The sequence below is a fragment of the Candidozyma duobushaemuli genome, assembly GCF_002926085.2.
Source record: "Candidozyma duobushaemuli strain B09383 chromosome Unknown A_B09383, whole genome shotgun sequence".
NCBI classification, from domain to species: Eukaryota; Fungi; Ascomycota; class Pichiomycetes; order Serinales; family Metschnikowiaceae; genus Candidozyma; species Candidozyma duobushaemuli.
In genome coordinates, this window is record NW_020289901.1 from 1382362 (window position 1) to 1403228 (window position 20867).

A 20867-nucleotide genomic window follows, 5' to 3' on the forward strand; every position below is an offset into this window, starting at 1 on the left:
AGCCTTGCATCCTCAACTTTTTTGTCTTTTGGTGTCCTCCTCATCCAGATCCAAGTCAGCGAATCGATTCCGCTTAATTCCAGAAAACCAAGAGCTTCTTTCGCGCTTAGACTTGTCATTCTTCTCAGCTTCCTCATCATCTCTAGCGAATACTATCGTGTCTAGGTCATTGGATTTTTCCTTCTGTTGGTTAAGTCGGTTAACCATAGCCTTTGACAAACGAGCATCAGTGTTTCTGTTTGCTCTTACCCGTCAATTTGTTTGCTTAGACCGAGGCCGACTTCTTCACCAAAGGCATCCACGACAGATGTCTCTTCCTTTCCAAATTCCATCCTATTTTGAGCCTTCCGGATCTCAGACATTTGGGTTCTCTCCTTCATCTTCCTAAATCTTCGCCCGCCACGCTTTTTTGACTTTTGCTCTTTAGGTGCTGGCAACGCCTTGGGTGCTGCTCTGTCAGGAGGAGTGAGAAGCTTGTCTATCTTTTGCTTGACTTCTTGAAGGTAAGCAGAGCCTAAACTACCGTCCGGTTTGGATCCTGAAAGATCAATACGGGCGGCAAGAACAATCTTGCCACTGATAATCCTAAGTGCCTGGTTTATGACTTCCGGTGGGAGACCCACCACCAAGTCACTATAGAACAAGTAGCCTGTTGCTCTGACAAAATTTGATCTTCTTTTAAGCTGAGACAGAAGGTCTTTTACACCAAAAGACGGTAGATTGCAAGCTGGCGTGAGAGCCAATTGTCGTAGTGAGCCGACACTTATTAATAGTTGAGAGGTGACGACAGCACCAACTAGGTTGTTGACATTGGGGGCAAACTTTGAAAGCTTGCTTGAGACAAAATCTGAGACTTCTTTGATAAACTCGCTGAGTTCAATTGCAATTTTACATGCTTTCTTGATGTAGAGCATATCAGCGTCATTCAAATAAAACAGGCGCGTGAAGTTTTCCAACGCACCCATTGAGATAGCTAGAACCTTAGCGTTCGAGACAATCTTTTGGAGCTCGGGCTCTTTGCTTCGGATATCTGAAAGTTCCTGTCCCACTAGAAGTACCACACGACAATAGTCCACAGGACTGGGCACTAGCGACTCAAGCTCGCCAAAGACCACTCTATATTGTGTTCTGACAAATCTATGAAGAAGACTGATTTCATCGTGAATGACAGTAGGCAACTCACTAAGTGACATTAGAAATTTGAATTCCTCACTTTGATTCTCGTCGTTCACGGAGGCTAACAACTCCATGTAGTCAGTCTCATGTTCATTGGAATACGTTTTCAACTGTTCTCGTATTTGTGGAATCAATCTTCTCACTGAGGTTAGCTCATCGGGATCCTTAACATTCGCCACATCTAGTTGTTCTAGTTTATGCCCCACATTGTGTAGATGGGAAGCACTTAGTAGGTCCTGCCAGTTCTCTCCATTAAATGCAGTTTGTGGGACATCAGAAACAGATTTCTCGGTTTCCTTCAAATCTAGCTCATCTTCAGAGCCACTTTGAAGATCCGCTAGCAAATCTTCCTCATAATTTGGTTGTTCGGTCATATGGTGTGTGATACATATCTCCGGTTGTAGGTATCGCTACCAGGCCAGTGCGCACGTGACCTCATCGGTGATACTACTATGCCGCATACTTTGAGTCTGTCAGCATCAAGACCTGTTAAGATAATGAGTGGTCTAAAAGTTCAGTTATCAGAGTTGGGTCAGGTGGACGGCTCTGCAAGAGTTTCTATTGGAAATACAGTAGTGCTTGTATCTGCAGCAGGGCCAATCGAAGCCAAACCCAGACAAGAATTGCCCACACAAGCGAGTTTAGAAATAGTGGTTCGTCCGAGTCGAGGAGTCAGTTCAACAAGAGAAAAGGTTCTAGAAGATTTACTTAGATCCGTGCTACAGCTGGTCATAGTGCGTTATCGTTATCCTCGTCAACTCATCCAGATTGTCGTCCAGTTTCTCACCACCGATGTCGACAGAGAAGGTTCTATAGTGGTTTCCGGAGATACAGCAGCTTCTGGTGGTGCATTTACATCGAACGAGCTCAGTGCTGCCTTTAATGCTTGTTACTTTGCTTTGATTGACGCCAATGTCGCTCTTTATAATTCCTTTGCATCTGTTTCTGTTGCTATCGACAACGAGGGCCAAATCATCGAAAGCCCCACCTTGAAACAGCTTCAAGACAGCTCCAGTCATCATGTCGTATGCTTTGACATACGAGACAAAAAGGCTCATAAAATCTTGCTCGTGGAAAGTGATGGCTCCTTTTCCGAAGAGCAGCTCTTTCGCGTCATAGAACTTGCCTCCAGCTCTTGTCAAAAGATTCACAAGACGATCCAGCGTCCACTTATTGAGAGCAAGGTGAAACAAGACTTTATTTGGTCAAACTGATGTTAGAATATAACCGGTCATGTAATGATAATATAAACTCAAGAAATCAAGCACCAAAGAAGGATAGTAGAAAGAAGTGGAATCTAGTACAATGTAGCCAAGGGATCTAAGCGGTTGCCGCCGAAGCCACCCAACCTTCCGTCGCCTTGTCCGCCGGCGAGCAAGTTAATCTCGCCATTCTGGAATCTGTTGTTAGGGTTCAGCTTGTGCTTAAACGTGAAACCAATGAAGTTGTTGTTGGCAATGTTTCTGCCAGCGGCTTTCGAGCCATCCATGAGTGACTCGTTTTGCTCTTGTCTAGCGAAAACATCCTTGTATTTCGCCATGCTTTCTTCATCTTCAAAGTCATCGAAGTAACCAGCGTCCTCCTCATTATCTAGCTGTGGAGTGAATGGTGGTGTCTTAGATCTCAAATGCTCCCAATCACGAATATCGTTGAAATAGGGTTGCGCCTGGACCTGCTTGAAATTGCGCAAACGGCTGGATGGTGAAGAGATTAACTTGGTTATCAAGGCCCATGTTCTGTCAGAGAAGACATAACGCCCGTCTCTGGTTTGGGGCCTTCTCAAAGCACTCTTCCAATGCTTCAAGTTGTAGTAAGTTTCATCTTGCTTGCTTCCACTGAAAGGTGGGTATCCGCAAAGTGCCTCGAAAAGCATGCAACCCAAAGACCAGTAATCAATGGTGAAGTCGTAATTCTTGCCTTCCAAAACCTCAAGAGCCATGTAGTCGGGAGATCCCACAATAGAGTTGGCGAGGTTATGGTGTCCCTGGGACTGCTTAAAAATCTTCTGACGCTCGTACATGAGCTTGGAAGGTACCTCGTAGTGGTCCAAATCTTGCAAGTTAGCCAACTTTACTCTCATGGATTCGATCCTGTCATTGGAGACAGTACCAGCGGCCAAACCAAAATCGGTCAATTTAATATGGCCCTTGGAGTCAATCAAGAAGTTCTCTGGTTTCAAATCACGATGCGTGAACCCGAGATCGTGCAAGGAATTGACCGAGGCAAACATTTCAGCAATGTAGAATCTTGCGTGTGGTGGAATGAGATATCCGGTGTTATTGAGCAAAGTTCTGAAGTCTCCACCAGGAACGAATTCCATGGCCAAGAAGACCTTTTCGGCGTCCTGGAAAGCATATAACAACTTGACCAACCAGTCGGAACGGGTATTCGTCAAGATATCTCTTTCTGTCAAAACGTGTCTAGTTTCGTCAAGCTTGAGCAAAAGTTTTTTATTCAAAACCTTCAAAGCACACACCTCTCTGGTGTCCTTCTTTCTCGCCAAGAACACCTGACCATAACCGCCCTGGCCAACCTGGGTGATCATTTCGAAATCCTTATGTTTAGGCTTGATTCTGCGTTTGCGTAGAAGAGCTCTTTCTCTTCCGACATAGCTTTTCCACTCGAGCTGGGCTCTCTTGGGATTAGCGGAGTAGTTTGGGTCGCTTTGCAAACGAGCTTCCACCAACTTCGACCTCTCGTGTCTGGAGATAACGTAATCGAACATGTCACAGTAGTAGTCTAAGAAGTAAAGCTGCGCCACCAGGGTGAGTCTCTTTGTCTTTGCAGCGTTAGCTTTGGAGTGGAAGTCAGGTCCTAAGAACGAGTTCTGAGGCTGGAGCCTGTTGATGTCATTCTGAAGCTTGATGTTGTGAGCCTGGGGCGTCAATGGCTGCAGTTTGCCCAATGGCAGGGTGTGGAGTACCAGCTTCGTGGGCGAATTGATCGGGGTGATGTTTTCCTTATTGTAGGGCTCCTTCACCGGCGTTTTGTAGGAGGCGTCCACGTCCATCATGTTGGATTGGAACGAGACATTCTCCAAGGACTGGGAAATGTCGGCCATGTCCAGGGCCCTATTGTGGCGGGGGCTACGAAGGAAGGCCATGAAGAGAAAGATGTGGTGGGTGTATCTAGTGTTATGTCAGTGAGAAGTGAGGGACTTGTGTGTTTACAATGCGACCCAACTGGGAAGTTATGACTCGCGCCAGCGTCTTCGATGCATGGATCTGGGAATGCTCGCTCCAGCAAGAAATCTGAAACGTCATAAATATAACCCCTGAAGTGCTAGTTGCTGTTGCTGTGGGAAGGAGGGTATTTGATATGGAATGTTGGACAAATTTGTAGCGTTTGGGAGCGCCAAATGTGGGTATCTTTACAATGGTGTATGGAGGCTCCTAAGCTCACAAGATGTAGACATTTCAAGGCAGAAGAGCTGGATGGAGCACATAGACGCAATTGAAATGTTATATGTACTGAAGCTCCCGATAACGTTGGTTAAAAAATCAGCCCATCGCAACTCTCACATGGTCGCCTCAGGCCACAGGACATTGTGATTCAGTAGCACGCCATTGTGAGCTGACTCGAGGAGTTTCAATATCACAAGCAAAGCGGTGTTATATTTACTGAGCTGGGCAGTGGACGGAATTGCTTGTTTTAGATGTTCACTAAGTCAGTGAAGCGAAAAGTGTTGTCATCAAGAAGAGATTTACCAGATCACCTCTGACTCTGTTGTTCTCTTTTTTTTTGTTCCTCAAGTCTACTGTGAAGCATATTTATCAGGACGGACTCCGCGTGCAGATGCACAAATAGGAGTATTTACACTTTTCGCAGCCACTGATTAGCATCTACCGAAATGATGCATACGGAGAAACCGGCCTTCAAAAAAGCACCCTTATTTCACCAGAGTCTTCCAAAAATACAACATCACATTTGAAGTTTAGCAGAGTACCGTTCTAACCATCTTCCCCAGAATAACCGTTGGATTTGCAACGGAGATAGCGTTAAGACTACATCTCGATCACGTGCATGACAGCTCCCAACAATACTCGATTTCTAGCGGACCCCTCAGCAGGGTCACATGCGTCAAACCCAACTTAAATAACAGCGAAACTGCCAGTGCTTAAACCACAATGACTAAGTACGCTTTGATTACGGGTGCCTCTTCGGGCATTGGCTACCAAATGGCTCTTGCACTCCACAAGAGGGGCTACTCAATTATTGGTGTTAGTCCAGAGAGGGACTTGTGGGGTATGAAGCCTTTGCAACAGGAGATTGGGCTCATTCCTTTGGCCTTAGATATCACCAAACCAAAAGCAGTGGAAGCTGCCGCGTCGAAGGTCAGAGAAATCACAGGCGGCCGTTTGGACATTTTATACAACAATGCCGGTATCAGCAACCTTGGAGGCCCGGCTATCGAGTACGACGACGATAAGTTGCGTCTTCTCTTTGACGTGAATGTTTTGGGCCACATGTACGTGACAAAGTACTTCAGTGACTTGGTGATTCAGGCCAAAGGTACCATCGTTTTCACGAGTTCTGTCGCTGCAAGAGTGCCCCTTTCTTGGGTTTCGGCCTACAATGCCACCAAGTCAGCCATTGACCAGTATGCGCTCGGTTTGAGAGCCGAAATGAAGCCCTTTGGAGTGAAGGTGCACAGTGTGATTACCGGCGGTGTCAACACGGCCATTTGCGACCCGTTGTCTACACCATCTTTGCTCTCAGACCGTTACAACGTGCCGGGAGTGTACGAGAGCATTTTGGCGTCAGCCGACATGAGCAGAAACCCCAAAACCAGCATCAGTGCTGAAAAATACGCCAACCAAGTTGCCGGACAAATCACAAAGAAGCGTGACGTTGGATTCAACATCTACCGCGGTTCAAGGGCGTATCTATTGCATTTCTTGCGCTTCTGGTGCCCCTTGTGGTTCTGCGAATTTTGCATCCAGTGGCACTTTAAGCAGTACTCGGTGCTTCGTGCGATAGCTCGGGTCGTGAAGAGACAGTCTGCCTAGGCAGGACTGGGGCAGAGCTGAGGAAATTGTCAAGGAGGCAGGACACACCAAGCTCAGGTTATACAATGCCAGTGGGGGCCGTGTGGGGGCCCGCGATCTATAGGAATTTCTACTAATTGTCCAAGAGTGTAGCCCCACACATGTTCACCAAGAGAAGCTTGGGGACACCAAGAATGGTTACGAGACGGGTTGTGGTGGTGGTGGTGCCATGGTTGGGTCTTACGGAAATGCGAGAAGTGAAGTTGCACTCGAAGCCGCTGGCTTGGGGCGTTGCTTGGCTAGCGTCTGACCAGTGACAGTGGCACCGAAAAACGGAAACACCGTAGTGACAAGCAAGCGGCGGAATGAGCCGATGCAAAAAGGTGATTAGTAAAAGAGGCGGTAGTTTCGGCGTCTGGTTATGGGGTTTCTGGATTCCCCACAGCACTAGCACCGAGACGACCAAACCCAAAAGCCTTGGGACCTGAGCTTCGGACTTTTGAGTTCCGGGGGCTCGCCCCAAGCCCACCCGCAAAGGCATCGGCTTTGGGCGCCCTCGGAAGTCGCCAAGACACCGCACTGCACCTTTTTCTGCGGTATACGCACGTCACCTCACCACCACAACTGCAAAAAAGCAACCGCCTCGGACATCGTACCACGGTTGTCCACCGCACGAGGCTTCTATTTTGTGGCGTGGTGGCATTGGTATAAAAACCAAGACTCGCCCCTCTTTTCTGACTTAAGACAAGTAATACCTCGACCCCCTCCTCGAGCATAAACCCCCTCGGAACTCGTGGTCCCTCAACCCTCGGAAACCCCACCCATCTTGCGTTTTTCCTTTGGCTGCAAGTCGAATTTTTTTTGCACCCGCTAGCTCTGCCCCACACGCCCTCCTGACATATAAAATGAGTGATCCGCAGCGAATGGTCTACTTCAATTCTCAAGATAAGTCCTTCTCCTCCATGTCCGATTTGGAATCACAGCAGCCTCGCAACCACACCTTGGTAGTGGAACAGAACAACTCGTCAGGCCCCGCACGGGCGCAGACTTCCCACTCAGACATCACCAGAGTGGTGCACGATGATGAGTTCATTCACTTTGGCAACGAAAAATACAACAAGACTGACTTGGTCTCGGCCTTTGGTGGTACGCTTAACCCCGGTTTGAGCCCTCCTCCCAAGCACGACTTGGCCAACCCAGCTCCTTTGGGCTTGTGCGGTTTCGCCTTGACTACTTTTGTTTTGTCCCTCATCAACTGTGAAGCCCACGGCGTGTCTATCCCCAACGTGGTGGTCGGCTTGGCCTTCTTCTACGGTGGTGCTGCCCAATTCCTCGCTGGTATGTTTGAAATTGCCGTGGGCAACACCTTTGGTGGTGTTGCTTTGTCTTCCTACGCTGGATTCTGGTGCTCCTGGGCCGCCATTCAGGTTGACTCTTTCGGCATTGTTAGTGCGTTTGACGGCGACGAAACGTCGCTCGACTACGCCCTTGGTATATTCATGGTTGGATGGTTCATCTTTACGTTCTTTTTATGTGTGCTCACATTGAAGTCGACATTGGCATTCTTCTTGTTGTTTTTCTTCTTGAGTATCACATTCTTGTTGCTAGCCATTGCGGAGTTTAACGGCTCCACTGCAGTCAAGAAGGCTGGTGGTGTGTTTGGTATTATCACGGCATTTGTTGCCTGGTACAATGCCTACGCAGGTATTGCTAATGACCAGAACTCCTACATCACCGTCAAGGCTCTTCAATTACCTGACTTGCAGGCCAAGCAGGACTAGACCTTCCTCGAATATTTAATTGGCTCTATAGCCCCTAAGTTATTTCAAGTATATGACCTTTTATGACTCCAGTAGTATCTGCGGCGCTTTCGTATTTTGACTTCAGACAGTTGCAATGTCGATCCCGAGCGGAATTGTACGTGGCTTGATGCACCCCGCCGGGCAACAAAAATTATTGCCGGAGGGGTCTGTTGAATTTTTTACCAAGAAATTTTTTAAATGCTTAGTGACCTGGTTGCAGGGTACTATAATATTTATTTTTGTTCAATATTTTGGTATATAAGGTTTCGCAGAGAAATGGGTGCAAATATCTATACGGCTTAAATACCTTTGGGAAATAGGCTCAAAGCTTCTCATTTTGTACTCCAGGGCATAAATAATTGGCCTCAGATTACATTAATACTTACTTTGGGATGTTTGACTTCTGTGTTTCATCTAGAAGCGCCGCGGAACAATGTGTCGTAGTGTATGAAGATTTTCCAACGAATTTCAAATTCAGCTGGAACAAACGTTGCGATGTACTTCTTTATTTGATTGATAATAATGTGATCTTGAAAAGCATGGATTGTCAATTCCAATGTACCCAAATCAGCGTTGGCACCTGATCAGTATCACGTGAATATCACGCCGCCGATATGCCTGGCTCATCTGGGGTTAGGCAACTCAATAGGATAGAACGGCAATGGACAATCTAGAGGAGAACCTCGACGTTAAGCTCGTGGACCAGGATGATTTGGAGAGCTCCATCACAAAGAAGGCCAACCAGGCTTTGATCAACAAGGAAACCGAGTTGGACGAGAAACGATTGCAAAAAGCAACCTCAGACTTGGAGAAGACAGTGAAGAGGATTCAGCTTCTCCAAAGGCGTCTTGACAATCCACGTACAAAGCTCTCGCAAAGAAAGTCTCTAAAAGATGAGATCCAATGGCTTAATGAAAACGAGCTCAAGCCAAGACAGCAAGATGTCGATGATATCCAAGGCAGACTTGAAGGAAACCGAGAACTGCTTCAGGAGGAACAGAAGGGTGGAACAAACGAAAGGCTAGCTGGAGAAACCGAGAGAGAATTCCTCATACGAACTGGTAAAATCACAGCATTTGGTAATACTACAGCATTCGCAGCCGATGAACTGGCTACCAGATCACATCAGCACTTGAGGGCACCGGGCTTCAGTGATGCTGAGCAAGTAAGTCCGAACGTTTCGGGAAACGTGAAACATGAACTAGAAGAAAAGGAAGACGAAGACGATATACCCGTGAAAAGGCGAAGAAAGACCCTCGACCTGGAGTCGGAGTACGAAGATAACGGGGAATCTGATGATAACGGGGCAGACGATTTTGCAGACCTTAATGAAGATATCGTGGAGGAACTAATTGATCCTACCGAAAGCTCCACGAGTATGTCCCTCAGTCTGCGAAATGTGGACGACGGTGACGAAGCAGTGTACCAACTGCGTTTTGGAGAATGGAAACAAAGAAGGGCCCAGCTACGAAAGGCTCATCAAAAGGAAGTGGATGAGGATTTACCTGAGTGGCAATTACCTCATCCTACCATTCCTGACGCTGTACTCAATGATCGTTTCAAGTTGCCAGGTGACATATATCCTTCCTTGTTTGACTACCAAAAGACGTGCGTGCAATGGCTATGGGAACTTCATTCCCAGAAAACAGGTGGAATCATTGGTGATGAAATGGGATTAGGTAAGACAATTCAAGTGATTGCATTCCTAGCGGGACTTCATTATTCAGGTCTTCTTGATAAGCCAGTATTACTAGTTGTTCCGGCCACTGTCATGAATCAATGGGTAAATGAATTTCACAGATGGTGGCCAGCTTTTCGTTGTGTAATCTTGCATAGTATTGGCTCTGGAATGACTAAGTCTTCGATAAAGACCGAGGAAGAGTTGGAAGCTCACCTTGAGGATGAAGATGCTGACTTTGACGCACAAATAAGTATGAAGTCAGCGAACAATCAAGCTAATGCAAAGGCCATTGTTGATAGGGTTATGGAAAAGGGCCATGTCTTGGTGACTACTTACGTTGGTCTTCGAATTTACTCGAAGCATATACTTCCAAGGGAGTGGGGCTACGTTGTTCTTGACGAAGGCCATAAAATCAGGAACCCCAATTCCGAGATCTCCCTCGCTTGCAAAAGAGTCAAAACTTACAACAGAATCATTCTCTCAGGTACGCCCATCCAGAATAATTTGACTGAGCTTTGGTCCCTTTTCGACTTTGTCTTCCCAGGACGTCTAGGAACTCTTCCTGTGTTTGAGCAGCAGTTTGCCATTCCGATTAACATGGGAGGTTATGCAAATGCTTCAAACGTGCAAGTGCAGACAGGCTACAAGTGTGCAGTTGTATTACGAGATCTAATTTCGCCTTATCTCCTCAGGCGACTCAAAGTTGATGTCGCCCAGGACCTTCCGAAGAAGAATGAGATGGTTCTCTTTGTGAAGCTTACCCAATTCCAGCAAAACTTGTATGAAAAGTTCTTGGGCAGTGAGGATGTCAATGCCATTCTAAAGGGAAAGAGAAATGTCCTCATGGGCGTTGACATGCTACGGAAGATTTGCAATCACCCTGATCTTATTGACAGAGAGTTACTTCTCAGGAAAAAAGGATACAGCTACGGTAACCCAACAAAGTCGGGAAAGATGCAAGTACTTAAAAACTTACTCCAGCTATGGCAGAAAGAAGGTCACCGGACCCTTGTTTTCTGTCAGACGAAGCAGATGCTCGACATTCTCGAAAAGTTTGTTTCGAGCATGAGAAGAGTCGACATCGAAAATGATGAAATAGCTGAGGGAGACTACTTTCATTACCTTCGCATGGATGGCTCAACTCCAATTGGAAAGAGGCAGACATTGGTTGATTCGTTCAACAACAACAAGTATTTCGACTGCTTCTTGCTTACCACGAAAGTTGGTGGATTAGGTGTGAATTTGACTGGTGCCGACAGAGTTATCATCTACGATCCTGATTGGAATCCATCAACAGACATTCAAGCGAGAGAGAGAGCATGGCGTTTAGGTCAAACGAAGGACATTACTATTTATAGACTTATGACGGCTGGAACGATTGAAGAGAAGATCTATCACAGACAGATTTTCAAGACATTTTTGACGAACAAGATATTAAAGGACCCCAAGCAGAGAAGGTTTTTCAAGATGAACGACCTTCACGATCTTTTCAGTCTAGGTGATCCGCAAGAGAAAGGAACTGAGACAGGGGATATGTTCAGTGGAAGTGAAAAGACATTTAGAGGAGACAAGATTCGGAAATCCACCCAGCTCAACAAGCAAAAACACAAGAACGACGATGACTTGTATCAAGTTGCTAGCATAATGGGTGTATCTAAACTTGATAATTATGTGGGCGACGAAGAAAAGGATGACGACAAGAGCAAAGAAGAAAATCGTCTTATGGACGGCATTTTTGCAAATGCAGATGTTGTTCATAGCACTTTGCAACATGACGAGATCATCAACTCGAATCAGCAAGAGGTGAGCATTGTGGAGAGGGAGGCAGCCCGGGTGGCCAAGGAAGCAGCTGACGCTTTGAAGAAATCCAGAATTCAGGCTCGGTCCAATACGGTCGGAACCCCAACCTGGACAGGCAAGTTTGGTGTTGCCGGTAGGTTTGGACCCAAGAAGTCTACAATTAGCAGAGGTGGAACAAAATCACCATCTCAATCGCCAGCTCCTGGTGCAACTGACGCCATTTCATCCACCTCAATTTTGAATCAATTGAAACAAAAGAAAGCCAACAATGGCAGAGCCAACAAATCAGGCAAGCCAAAGAAACTCACAGAGGACGATAAGCAAAGCTTGCTTCAGCACTTGATAGATTTCTTACGCAAACAGCCCGAGGGATTTAGCAAATCTGATCCAATTTTAAAGTCGCTTCCTCGGAATGTTGACCTCAAAGACGAAAAGGAGATGATCTCGGTGCGGTCGCTTTTACGAGAGGCTGCTAACTGGGATGCAGCCTTGAAAGGATGGAGGCTAAAAGAGACGTTTACGCAATAGGCAGGTGCATTCGGCAGTCGGCCCGTACAGTAGCGATTGGGGTACTGCATGGCCGCTGTAACCGCCTAACAAGGCAATGAGACCGATCTCACTCAACTGCATCGAGGTACATATATAGTACTTCAGATCAACTAGCCAGTGGACGATCAGGTGTTGTTACAGGATGCTTAGGATAGCCAGACGGTGTGCAAGCCGATTTGTTGATACCTGCCCACCTCCAGCTTACGATACGGGGTGTACACATTGTGGGATACCCGAATTCCCTGCTGATAAACCCATCAACTACGAGGCCAACCTCAATGGCACAGGCTCTGATCCATGGAAGCATCTTTTAGTGTTTCTGCATGGCTTCAACGACTTCAACAAGATGCCTGCCAAGGTGGAGCTCACGGTGGGGTCGGTGGCGAGCGAGATGACCCAGCACAAGCGTTTGCTCAGCCCGAACCACCCTGTCAGTGTCACCAACGCTCTTGTTCCGGGCATCAACGAGAAGCCCAAGGGCAAAGAAAAGGTTTATTTATACCCAGACAACAAGGTTATTGAGTTTGACCTCAAGCACGCCGAGCAGTTTGTCGAGCACTATTTATTACCCGAGCAGAAGGACGTGGTGGAGGTGTACAACCCGTTTGCAGCGCAAACTGAAAAAGCCAAAGGACGGCAGGACCATCTGGAATTGTTCAGCGAGCGGCCTATAGAAGAAGACTTGGTTCTTATATGTGGACACACGCAGAGAGATATACGGTGTGGGCTTCTAGCACCGCTTCTAAAACAAGAGTTTGAAAGGGTCTTAGAGCGAGAGGAGCTTCACCAGGTGAAAACCGGGCTCATTTCGCATGTTGGTGGCCATGCCTACGCTGGAAACGTGCTTTATTTTCCCAGAGACAGCAGCAAGCCTGTGGTGTTCTACGGCAGGGTATTCCCAGAGCTAGTGCAAGGCGTGGTGAACACCACCATCAAAGGAGGGCAGATCATTAAGGAGCTCTACCGAGGCGACGTGAAACCAAAAGAGATTGCATAGATTCCAATACAGCAGCGCTGCAACCCCGGTTGCAACGAACAAAGTCGCAATAGTCTTAGCAGTAGTAACAGACGGTGCATGGAAGCTGTCAACTGGTGCAAAGCAGATGAGAGACACTAGTGGCAGTGCATGGAAGCAGGGAACGCGATGCGACTGTCAGGCGCTCTGCGATCGCATGCGAGGTGCAAGGCGATGCACCAGCTTCAACAGTTGACATGCTTAGCTGGCGTCGGTTGCAAACTGGGGTGCTGTTGGAACGTCGATTCTCCAAGGAAAGTCAAGCAAAGCTAAAGATGCTGATAATGGGATCGGCCCCACCGCGGGCCCACCTGCCGGTGTTCCGTGGATACTTGTGGGATAAGCTTTTTTCGCAAGCCACAACAATGAAGCCGGCGGCTCCGTTCGTCTGGCACAATCACGCCAGAAGCAATGAATATCTCTTGCAGACAATCCCGGCCCGCCATACCAGCCACTGGGCCACGACAATATGACTTCAAGGCTTGAGGCCCATGGCGGCTTCGCAGTGGCGTCCTGGTGTGGTAGCGATATCAGACAAGCCTGGGCTTTTCGGCACCGTGCATTGGTGGGTGCGCAAGGCTCCTACTGCACTGGACAGGTTACGTTGTGGGCCTTGGTTCGGCAATGCCTTTGGCGGTGGCAGTGTAGGATTTTAATAGATAAAAACTTTGGTACCCTGTTGCAGCTGCCTGAGAGACCCTCCCTGTAGGCTAATGCCTGAATCTGAGATCTGCTATTGCCTGGGAGACTACCTCGAGGAGCCTGCACCAAGCTGCAGCAGGGCTCGTCTCCGAAACAAAGCAACATCCTCGAAGCAGGGTGAGTCTATGTTGGCGGGCTGTAGGCAATCCACGGTTTGACACTGGGATCTGCCTTTTTCAACCTGGGCCCGGGCATTGTTGACTGCTTTGCTTGCACTGCTTGCAATACCCTGGGTGCACGCATGACACCGTGCAGGCCTAATCCACCTCGACGTTGCCCTGGACGGGTTTGTTGGAGCTAGTAGGCTCGGCCTAAAGTGCAATTGAGAGCAACATCACAAAAATTTGAGACAATCCACCTCCGAAGGCCAGCCTAGGCTGCCGTGGCCAAGGTGGGTCGTTTATGGCGTGGGGCGCGCTGGCAATCTTCCTGCAATTGCCATCCACTTTTTTGCAGGAGGCGCGACAGTGCATTGCACCGCATGGCTTCTTGAAACACGCACGGTTGGCCACGACAAGTCGGACGGCCTTGTCCTCTGCAAGGTGCCATTCACTGCTTTCAGGTCTATCTCGGCCAACTACGTACCAGTATCTCGGCCACACGTTATCTAGAAAGCCCCAGAACCCGAGGGGATGTTGGGTAATCTGCATACGTGTATGCAGACCGCATTGTGGACGTGCCGTGACCCTGCGGTCGGCCAATAGACGACAGCCGTCATGCACATGCAGAGGAGCGCGGGCTGCGCAGCTGCACATAACCGTCGCTTTGGCGTTGTGTGTGCAGGCGGATGCTGATGCTCAGATTAGGCCTCTGCATCCGATGTGCACCGACTAACGCTCGATTTTTTGTTCCTTACATTATATTGTTTTCAACAACCCAAGTCAAAGTTTTTCCTACAACTTTTTCCTTCGCCGGCGCCTCACCCCAGTAATCGTCCCACATCACTGAAACCAGGCCCCGCAGCTCTTGCACCGCATCAACCTTCCTCCACCGCCACACGCAGAGGAACCGTCAATCAAAACAAAGAGCCCTCTTGGACCCATTGCACCTAGGCCAAAAGCCAAAGGAATGTCCACACAGCAGTTCCAGTATCCTAAATCTTACTACCAGCTGGAGCCTTACCCTTCCCAGCAACACATGAACGGAAGCGGAACCCAAGGTCTGAACCAGACCCAACAGCCGGGCCAGTCTCAAGGCCAGCCCATGTCTCAACTGCAGTTGCTTTCCCAGTACCAGCAGCACCCCTATGGCCTGTACTACAACCCAGGCCAGATGCCCATGCAGCAGATACAGCAGCCTCAACAGCAGTACCAGCAGTACCAGCAGCAGCAGCAGTCTCAGCAGCACCAGGGCACCCAGGGCACCGACTACCTGTCCCACTACCCAGGCTACCTGAGCTCCCTGGCTCCTTACAACCAGTATCCTGTTTACCAGCAGGGCCAGCAGCATCCCCAGGGTCAGGTGTACGCTCCCAACCAGTCTGCCCAGCAGGCGCCTTCTGGTTCTGCCAGTTCCACCGCTCCTTCTGTGCAACTGGGCCAGCCTCAGCCCGGTTCGGTCTCGGCCACCACCGCAGGCGGCCCAGCGTCTACTAAAGGCCTGGTGTCGTCTGACTCTTTGGGAGGAAACGCCAATTCTGCCGTTGGCCAGTACCAGCCTCCAGGCATTCGTCCTCGTGTCACCACCACCATGTGGGAGGATGAAAAAACCTTGTGCTACCAGGTGGACGCCAACAACGTCTCCGTGGTTCGTCGTGCCGACAACAACATGATCAACGGCACCAAGCTCTTGAACGTGGCCCAGATGACGCGTGGTCGCCGTGACGGTATCTTGAAGCTGGAGAAGGTTAGGCATGTTGTCAAGATCGGATCGATGCACTTGAAAGGTGTGTGGATTCCGTTCGAGAGAGCCTTGGCCATGGCTCAGCGTGAAGGTATCGTCGACTTGTTGTACCCATTGTTTGTCAGGGACATCAAGAGAGTGATCCAGACCGGCGTCACCCCAGCAGCCCTGGGCACCTCCAACTCGGGCGCCACCTCCAACGCCAAAAACACCCCTCTTGTTGCCAACTCCAACTCCACTTACCCTTCGGGCTCCGCCTCCACCGCCGCAGCCTCCTCCAACCCTAATGTGGGCTACTACTCCCAGTATCCATCGCAGTACCCACCTGCGGGAGGTGCTGCCGGCTCTGGTTCTGCTGCTGCCTCCTCCTTGGGCGAGTCCTCCTCTGCTGCTCCCCAGCAACAGGGCCAGCAGGTTGGCCAGCAGCTGATGTACCCATACTCGCAGCCCTACTTCAACCAGTACTACTCGTACGGCCAGGGCTCTGGATCTGGCGGCGCCGGCTCCTCGGGCTACTCGTCCTACTCTGCACCAATGTATTCTGCCTACGGCTACAACCAGGTTCCAGGACAACAGCACCAGGGGGTTCCTTACCAGGGCCAGCAGGTTCACCAGCACGCTCAGTCGCAAGCTCAACAGCTGCAACCACTGGGCCAAGCAGGGTCGCCTGACGATAAAAAGGCTGATTTGAAGAACGACGCCAAGAAGTGAGCGTGTTTCCATTGTACTATAGCGAGAGTAGTAATTGTTGTCATGATATTTTAGATTAAAACACACTGTATCACTAGCACCTGTAGACATTTGCAACCGGGCGCTGCGTTCTTGATGGACCATGCGTCTGGGAACTTACCACTGCTTACATGGTGCATCGCAGTGCGCGGGCCACGTCAGCCTGCGTTGCTTCTGTACACCAGAACCGATGGACTGGAAAGATTTGAATCTCCTTATCTTGGACGACCGTTGCAAAGGGTCTTTGTTGAAGCACATTCTGCATCCACTGATCCTCTCTCGATGCACAGACGGATGCATTGCGCACGCGAGGGTCGATGCAGTGATCGGTGCCCAGCTGTCAAGGCAGTGGCTGGTGCACCACGCAAGACTTACATGGAGGGGGACGCTAGGCTTTGTGAAAGGAGCCTCTGCACCAGGCTTCTCTGCAAAAGCCGGGACTCACTGTAGCTTGTTGAAAATTAACGTCACATGTTGGGAATGTGAGAGGTCGGTCTTTTTGCTTTTCGCTCAGGCGTTGATTGTTCTCACGCCCTCACAGGAACATGGCAGGAACTCCATCGCAGGGCGACCTATGCATGCCGAAGCGGCCAGAGTGGATGTGCTTTGGAACCCTTCACTTGCAGGACGTCGGGGGATATAAGCAGAATATTATAAACGTGCCTATCATGGATCTGCCTAGGAAATGTAGTCTGTGGTTGTAAGCTGCGAGTAGCTGCTTGGGTACATAAGCTGCAACACGGCCAGGCATTATAGTCAATAGGAAACTATCAGGGAAGCTTCTCAAGGATTATCTCCTATCGGACTTGCTGCCATACCAAGCCTCCAGGGAACACTTGCAGGGAGGTTGATCGGGAATGGACATCTTTGATGATTCTAGAATCCAACTGAAAGCCCAACGCTCTTCCATAGGTCAATATATCTTCGACTTTTCTGTAACCTTACCAGATATGCTGCTAAACTCTTAAAGGATCACTTTCATTGCTACATACTCCGGCCAGCCCAGTGCCTCATTGGCATAGGCGCCACGCTAGGCCTCACTTCGAGGCCTCAACTATGTTTCAGTCGTTGCCCGAAACAAAGATGCTTAGTCGGACTTGGTTCTGAGCTCATCCTCGTTGAGGCTATCGTACTGCTTCTGCACACCCTCCAATTGCTTTCTGAAGACGGCTATGTCATCTTCCTTCTGCTTAATTAATTTGCGGAGCTCAGCAGCATCTTCCTTGTCATCGCTGGTGTTCTTGGCGTCAACACCAGTCTCAGCACTTGTGGCGGCTCTATACAGCTCCTCCTTCTTGACCAACTTCTTCAAAATCGTCACAACGGTAACGATAGAAATCTCCAAGTACAACACAGCTCCGGTGATGTATAAATTGCGCTGGCTGTAGAATTTGGATGCCAATTGGTCGTACCTTGCTGGACCAAGGTCTCTGGATTGCAAGGACCCCTCAGCATAGTGGTATTTTTGGAGCTTCTGGACACAATCAATAAACTGGAGTCCTAGCATGACTGTAGTAAACGCCCAGCCACTCTTGAAGTTTCTGCTCTGGTTCAACTTGACTGATCCATTCACAAGCTTCTGTCTGACAGGGAATGGCAATGGAACCATCAAGAGCAAAAGGTAGCCCATCTCAAAGATGAGAAGGCCGAAAACTAAGGACATTTGGAGACTCATGGCGGATGCTTACTGAATTGGAATCAATTGATGGTTGTCTGAATTGCTATGAACCTTTGCTGTCTTCTGAGTATCATCAATTCGCACCACGCAGGATTTGGCCACTTGAGGCTGATTGCTTTCTCGCAACACCTTCTTGTGCGCATGCTTTTGCAGCCACTCTTCAATCAAAGATTGTAGACCTTCTTTGCATAAAGATAGGACGAGATGCTGAAAAGGAAGATGCCAAACAAAATGCCCCAGAACCAAGTAAGGCCGGGTGCATCCTGACCAGGAACGATACAGTTCATACCCCACAAACCCGTTACAACGTTCACAGGCAAGACAATCGTACCAATCACAGTAATCTTCCCTAAAACATCGTTTGTGTCATTGTTGACCTTGGTCATGTCGATATTGATTTGAGCCAAGTAGTTGGAGTGTGAACGTGCCAAAAGCTTTTCGTAGTGGTTGAGAGACTGAACCATTGTGACAATGTGGTCCTGGATGTCTCCCAAATACATCAAGATCTCCTGCTTAGAGGCAGACCTCGTGTTTAAGAAGGGGTTTTCCTCAATTGGTTTAACCACGTCACTCTCACTAAAACGTTTGGAGTAGCCTTTGATGACATCGGCCTTTGTGCTTAGAAGTCTCATCACAGACATGACCCTCTTTCTGCACTCACCAATCCGCCTCAACATATCACCCTTACGCTTCCAAGCGACGATTCTTGAAGATTCAGTACTCGTAGTGGTTGAAGTTCTCGACCGACCGCTTCTTCTTGAGTTAAGCGAAATGTAGTCAGGCTTGGAGTTACGCTTTCTCAAACGCAAGAAATCGAGTTTGGATGGCTCGGGATTTTCCACAACTGACTTGGATCTGTGACGGCGCACGAAAACATCGTCGCCGCCAGAGTAGCGAGGACGCTGTTCGTAAAATTCGTCAAAAGGCTCTTCATCAGAGTCATCACTTTCGTCAGTCGACTCTCTGTCTCCAGAGTGCATCCTCATGATCTCATCCTCGATAAGATATACTTCAGACTCAATGCTATCTATCATAGGTGCGAAGGAGTCTGTAATGTCATCGATCAATGCATAACAAATCCAATCTGGTGAGACAGTCAAGTGATCTTTGAGCATACGAGCACGGCGACGGACATTTATAGGATGTGGAGTGGCGCTGAAATGGAATGTCAAGACACCATGTTTGAAAACAATCATATACATATTCAATGGGCATAACTCTCCATTTCTGATTCTTTTTGATTTGGATTTGTTGGAAGAGGAGCCGGACTTCTTAGCGTTTGAGCGGATCACTCCGTCGTCCTTTTTTCCGAATAGATTTTTAAACCATTCAGCGCTAAACTTGTTGGGCTGATTGTTATATTCCATAAGCTTGTTGATCTTCTTTTCGTGCTCTTTCTCCTTTTGCTTCCTGCGCTCGTAGACAATGTCGAAGGAGGTGAAGCAAAGGAAGTAGTACAGGTTGAACATCTCGACCTTTTCTCTGGCTTCGTCCATGAAGATATCCTCTGTAGTCAAGGGATGCAAACCGAATGTTTTCGAAATGACTTTCATCTCCTCTTCCAGAGGGTCAAGGATGTCAAGCCAAAAAGGATCGTGATGGGAAACTGGAGATGTGGAAAGGGAATTCACTGAGGCTGCTACATGAGCTTGATTTGCAAGCGAAGCATGTGAGGCACCTGAGTGTGGAAGGCTGCCCTTGGCATTTTGATTTGCAGCAGAAGTGCGGCTAACGGATGGTGGAACCGATCCATGCCTGGTGTGATGAGCTTCCCTGCCGTTTGAAGAATCTGGGTTGCCTTCTGCGTTTGGTGTAGCTCCACGAGGCAGTCTGTGAGCAGCAAGAGCAAAGTGAGGGTCGAAGAGCTCCCTGAGGGAGTTCCTGATGGCACTATCATCTGAGTAGTCCAATTTTTCATTGTCAGTGATAAGCCCTGCAAGGGTAGGAGAGTGGAGTGTCTTGTCCAAATCATCCCTGAAGTATGTGAATCTGCACAAGGTGTCAGGTTTCGACTTGCCATTGTTGAGGATAGTATGAATTTTCAGCTGGGAAGCTTCCCATGGCTGGAGTGCCTTTGGTCTGGCCTTGATGGAGCTGGTCTTCAGGTCCCAGTTGTCCACCTCGTTAATTTGCACCAGGTTCAAAAGAGGCGCGTCCTCTTCCCCGTCGTCATCGGCAGACTCAGTCTGCTGTTGAGAGACGTGTCTGGCCAATGGGTATCTGAAATTAACCTCGTTAGTTTCCGAATCCTCATCTTGCAATTCATCGAGCTCCTCCTTCACGAAGTCCTCGAGGACTTCTAGGTCAGGCCATTTTTGAGACTTCCCAGCATCTCCTTCGTCGTCATAGTAGTCGAGGTAACAAACGTCATCCAACGAAGTGGAGTCGCTGGAATGTTCAGAAGGAGGGTTGGACTCGCCAAACTCAAGCAGCGCACCTGAACCAGGACTACGGTCGCTGAATGTCTCAGGATGGTCTTGAGTACCAAACTCCTGAGTTCTAGCAAATCTGTCCATGTCAAGCGCCACAGACCCAAATCTGTGAGCCTGATTCAGAGCGTTGTTCTGCTCTAGAAGGGTTTGCAAGTTTCTGTCCGTGAGAGGTGCAAAACTGCTTCTTCTGGTACTGTTTTCATATTCGCTTCTCCGGCGATCCCTGGCCGAAGAATTCATGTGCATCGCACTGAGTGCGTGGGGATCGTTGTATGAGTTTCTTTCAGAAGGCGATACTGGTCTCGAGCTGGGCCCAGAATCGTGTTTACCTTGTGATTCCTTAGCCTGTTGCTTCAGGCGGTTTTTCCTCTGCTTCGAAGACTTTTTCTTTGCCATAGTGAGGTCTTGTAGCTCTAAAGCTTGGGGTCTTCCGGGAGCGGAGCGCTTTTGTTCTTTTTCGAAGAAAAGACCTG

The 20867-nt window shown here is 48.6% G+C and overlaps 10 protein-coding genes across 10 annotated transcripts; 6 read left to right on the top strand and 4 right to left on the bottom strand. All coding sequences in view use genetic code 12, as the record gives it.

The window, feature by feature from the left end:
• Positions 1 to 12: 12 nt before the first annotated feature.
• CXQ87_000630 (U4/U6-U5 snRNP complex subunit) lies at positions 13 to 1550 on the bottom strand (the record flags this gene model as incomplete). Its single annotated transcript, XM_025479203.1, has 2 exons — positions 13 to 244; positions 415 to 1550. 2 exons carry the CDS (start codon positions 1548 to 1550, stop codon positions 13 to 15), a joined length of 1368 nt encoding a protein of 455 aa, XP_025338676.1.
• A 78-nt stretch (positions 1551 to 1628) lies between these two features.
• Positions 1629 to 2390, top strand: CXQ87_000631 (exosome non-catalytic core subunit; the record flags this gene model as incomplete). Its single annotated transcript, XM_025479204.1, has 1 exon — positions 1629 to 2390. One exon carries the CDS (start codon positions 1629 to 1631, stop codon positions 2388 to 2390), a length of 762 nt encoding a protein of 253 aa, XP_025338677.1.
• Positions 2391 to 2473: 83 nt separating this feature from the next.
• On the bottom strand, positions 2474 to 4237 carry DBF2 (serine/threonine-protein kinase; the record flags this gene model as incomplete). Its single annotated transcript, XM_025479205.1, has 1 exon — positions 2474 to 4237. The coding sequence occupies one exon, from the start codon at positions 4235 to 4237 to the stop codon at positions 2474 to 2476; it is 1764 nt and encodes a 587-aa protein (XP_025338678.1).
• Positions 4238 to 5303: 1066 nt separating this feature from the next.
• CXQ87_000633 (SDR family oxidoreductase) lies at positions 5304 to 6185 on the top strand (the record flags this gene model as incomplete). The annotated part of the gene is made up of 1 exon (XM_025479206.1): positions 5304 to 6185. The coding sequence occupies one exon, from the start codon at positions 5304 to 5306 to the stop codon at positions 6183 to 6185; it is 882 nt and encodes a 293-aa protein (XP_025338679.1).
• Positions 6186 to 7069: 884 nt separating this feature from the next.
• FRP3 (putative ammonium permease) lies at positions 7070 to 7945 on the top strand (the record flags this gene model as incomplete). Its single annotated transcript, XM_025479207.1, has 1 exon — positions 7070 to 7945. One exon carries the CDS (start codon positions 7070 to 7072, stop codon positions 7943 to 7945), a length of 876 nt encoding a protein of 291 aa, XP_025338680.1.
• A 682-nt stretch (positions 7946 to 8627) lies between these two features.
• CXQ87_000635 (DNA-dependent ATPase) lies at positions 8628 to 11975 on the top strand (the record flags this gene model as incomplete). Its single annotated transcript, XM_025479208.1, has 1 exon — positions 8628 to 11975. One exon carries the CDS (start codon positions 8628 to 8630, stop codon positions 11973 to 11975), a length of 3348 nt encoding a protein of 1115 aa, XP_025338681.1.
• Positions 11976 to 12138: 163 nt separating this feature from the next.
• Positions 12139 to 12993, top strand: CXQ87_000636 (uncharacterized protein; the record flags this gene model as incomplete). The annotated part of the gene is made up of 1 exon (XM_025479209.1): positions 12139 to 12993. The coding sequence occupies one exon, from the start codon at positions 12139 to 12141 to the stop codon at positions 12991 to 12993; it is 855 nt and encodes a 284-aa protein (XP_025338682.1).
• Positions 12994 to 14781: 1788 nt separating this feature from the next.
• On the top strand, positions 14782 to 16266 carry EFG1 (KilA-N domain-containing central transcriptional regulator EFG1; the record flags this gene model as incomplete). The annotated part of the gene is made up of 1 exon (XM_025479210.1): positions 14782 to 16266. The coding sequence occupies one exon, from the start codon at positions 14782 to 14784 to the stop codon at positions 16264 to 16266; it is 1485 nt and encodes a 494-aa protein (XP_025338683.1).
• Positions 16267 to 17371: 1105 nt separating this feature from the next.
• On the bottom strand, positions 17372 to 17959 carry CXQ87_000638 (uncharacterized protein; the record flags this gene model as incomplete). Its single annotated transcript, XM_025479211.1, has 1 exon — positions 17372 to 17959. The coding sequence occupies one exon, from the start codon at positions 17957 to 17959 to the stop codon at positions 17372 to 17374; it is 588 nt and encodes a 195-aa protein (XP_025338684.1).
• A 167-nt stretch (positions 17960 to 18126) lies between these two features.
• On the bottom strand, positions 18127 to 20790 carry MNR2 (putative Mg(2+) transporter; the record flags this gene model as incomplete). The annotated part of the gene is made up of 1 exon (XM_025479212.1): positions 18127 to 20790. The coding sequence occupies one exon, from the start codon at positions 20788 to 20790 to the stop codon at positions 18127 to 18129; it is 2664 nt and encodes an 887-aa protein (XP_025338685.1).
• Between the last annotated feature and the right edge of the window lie 77 nt (positions 20791 to 20867).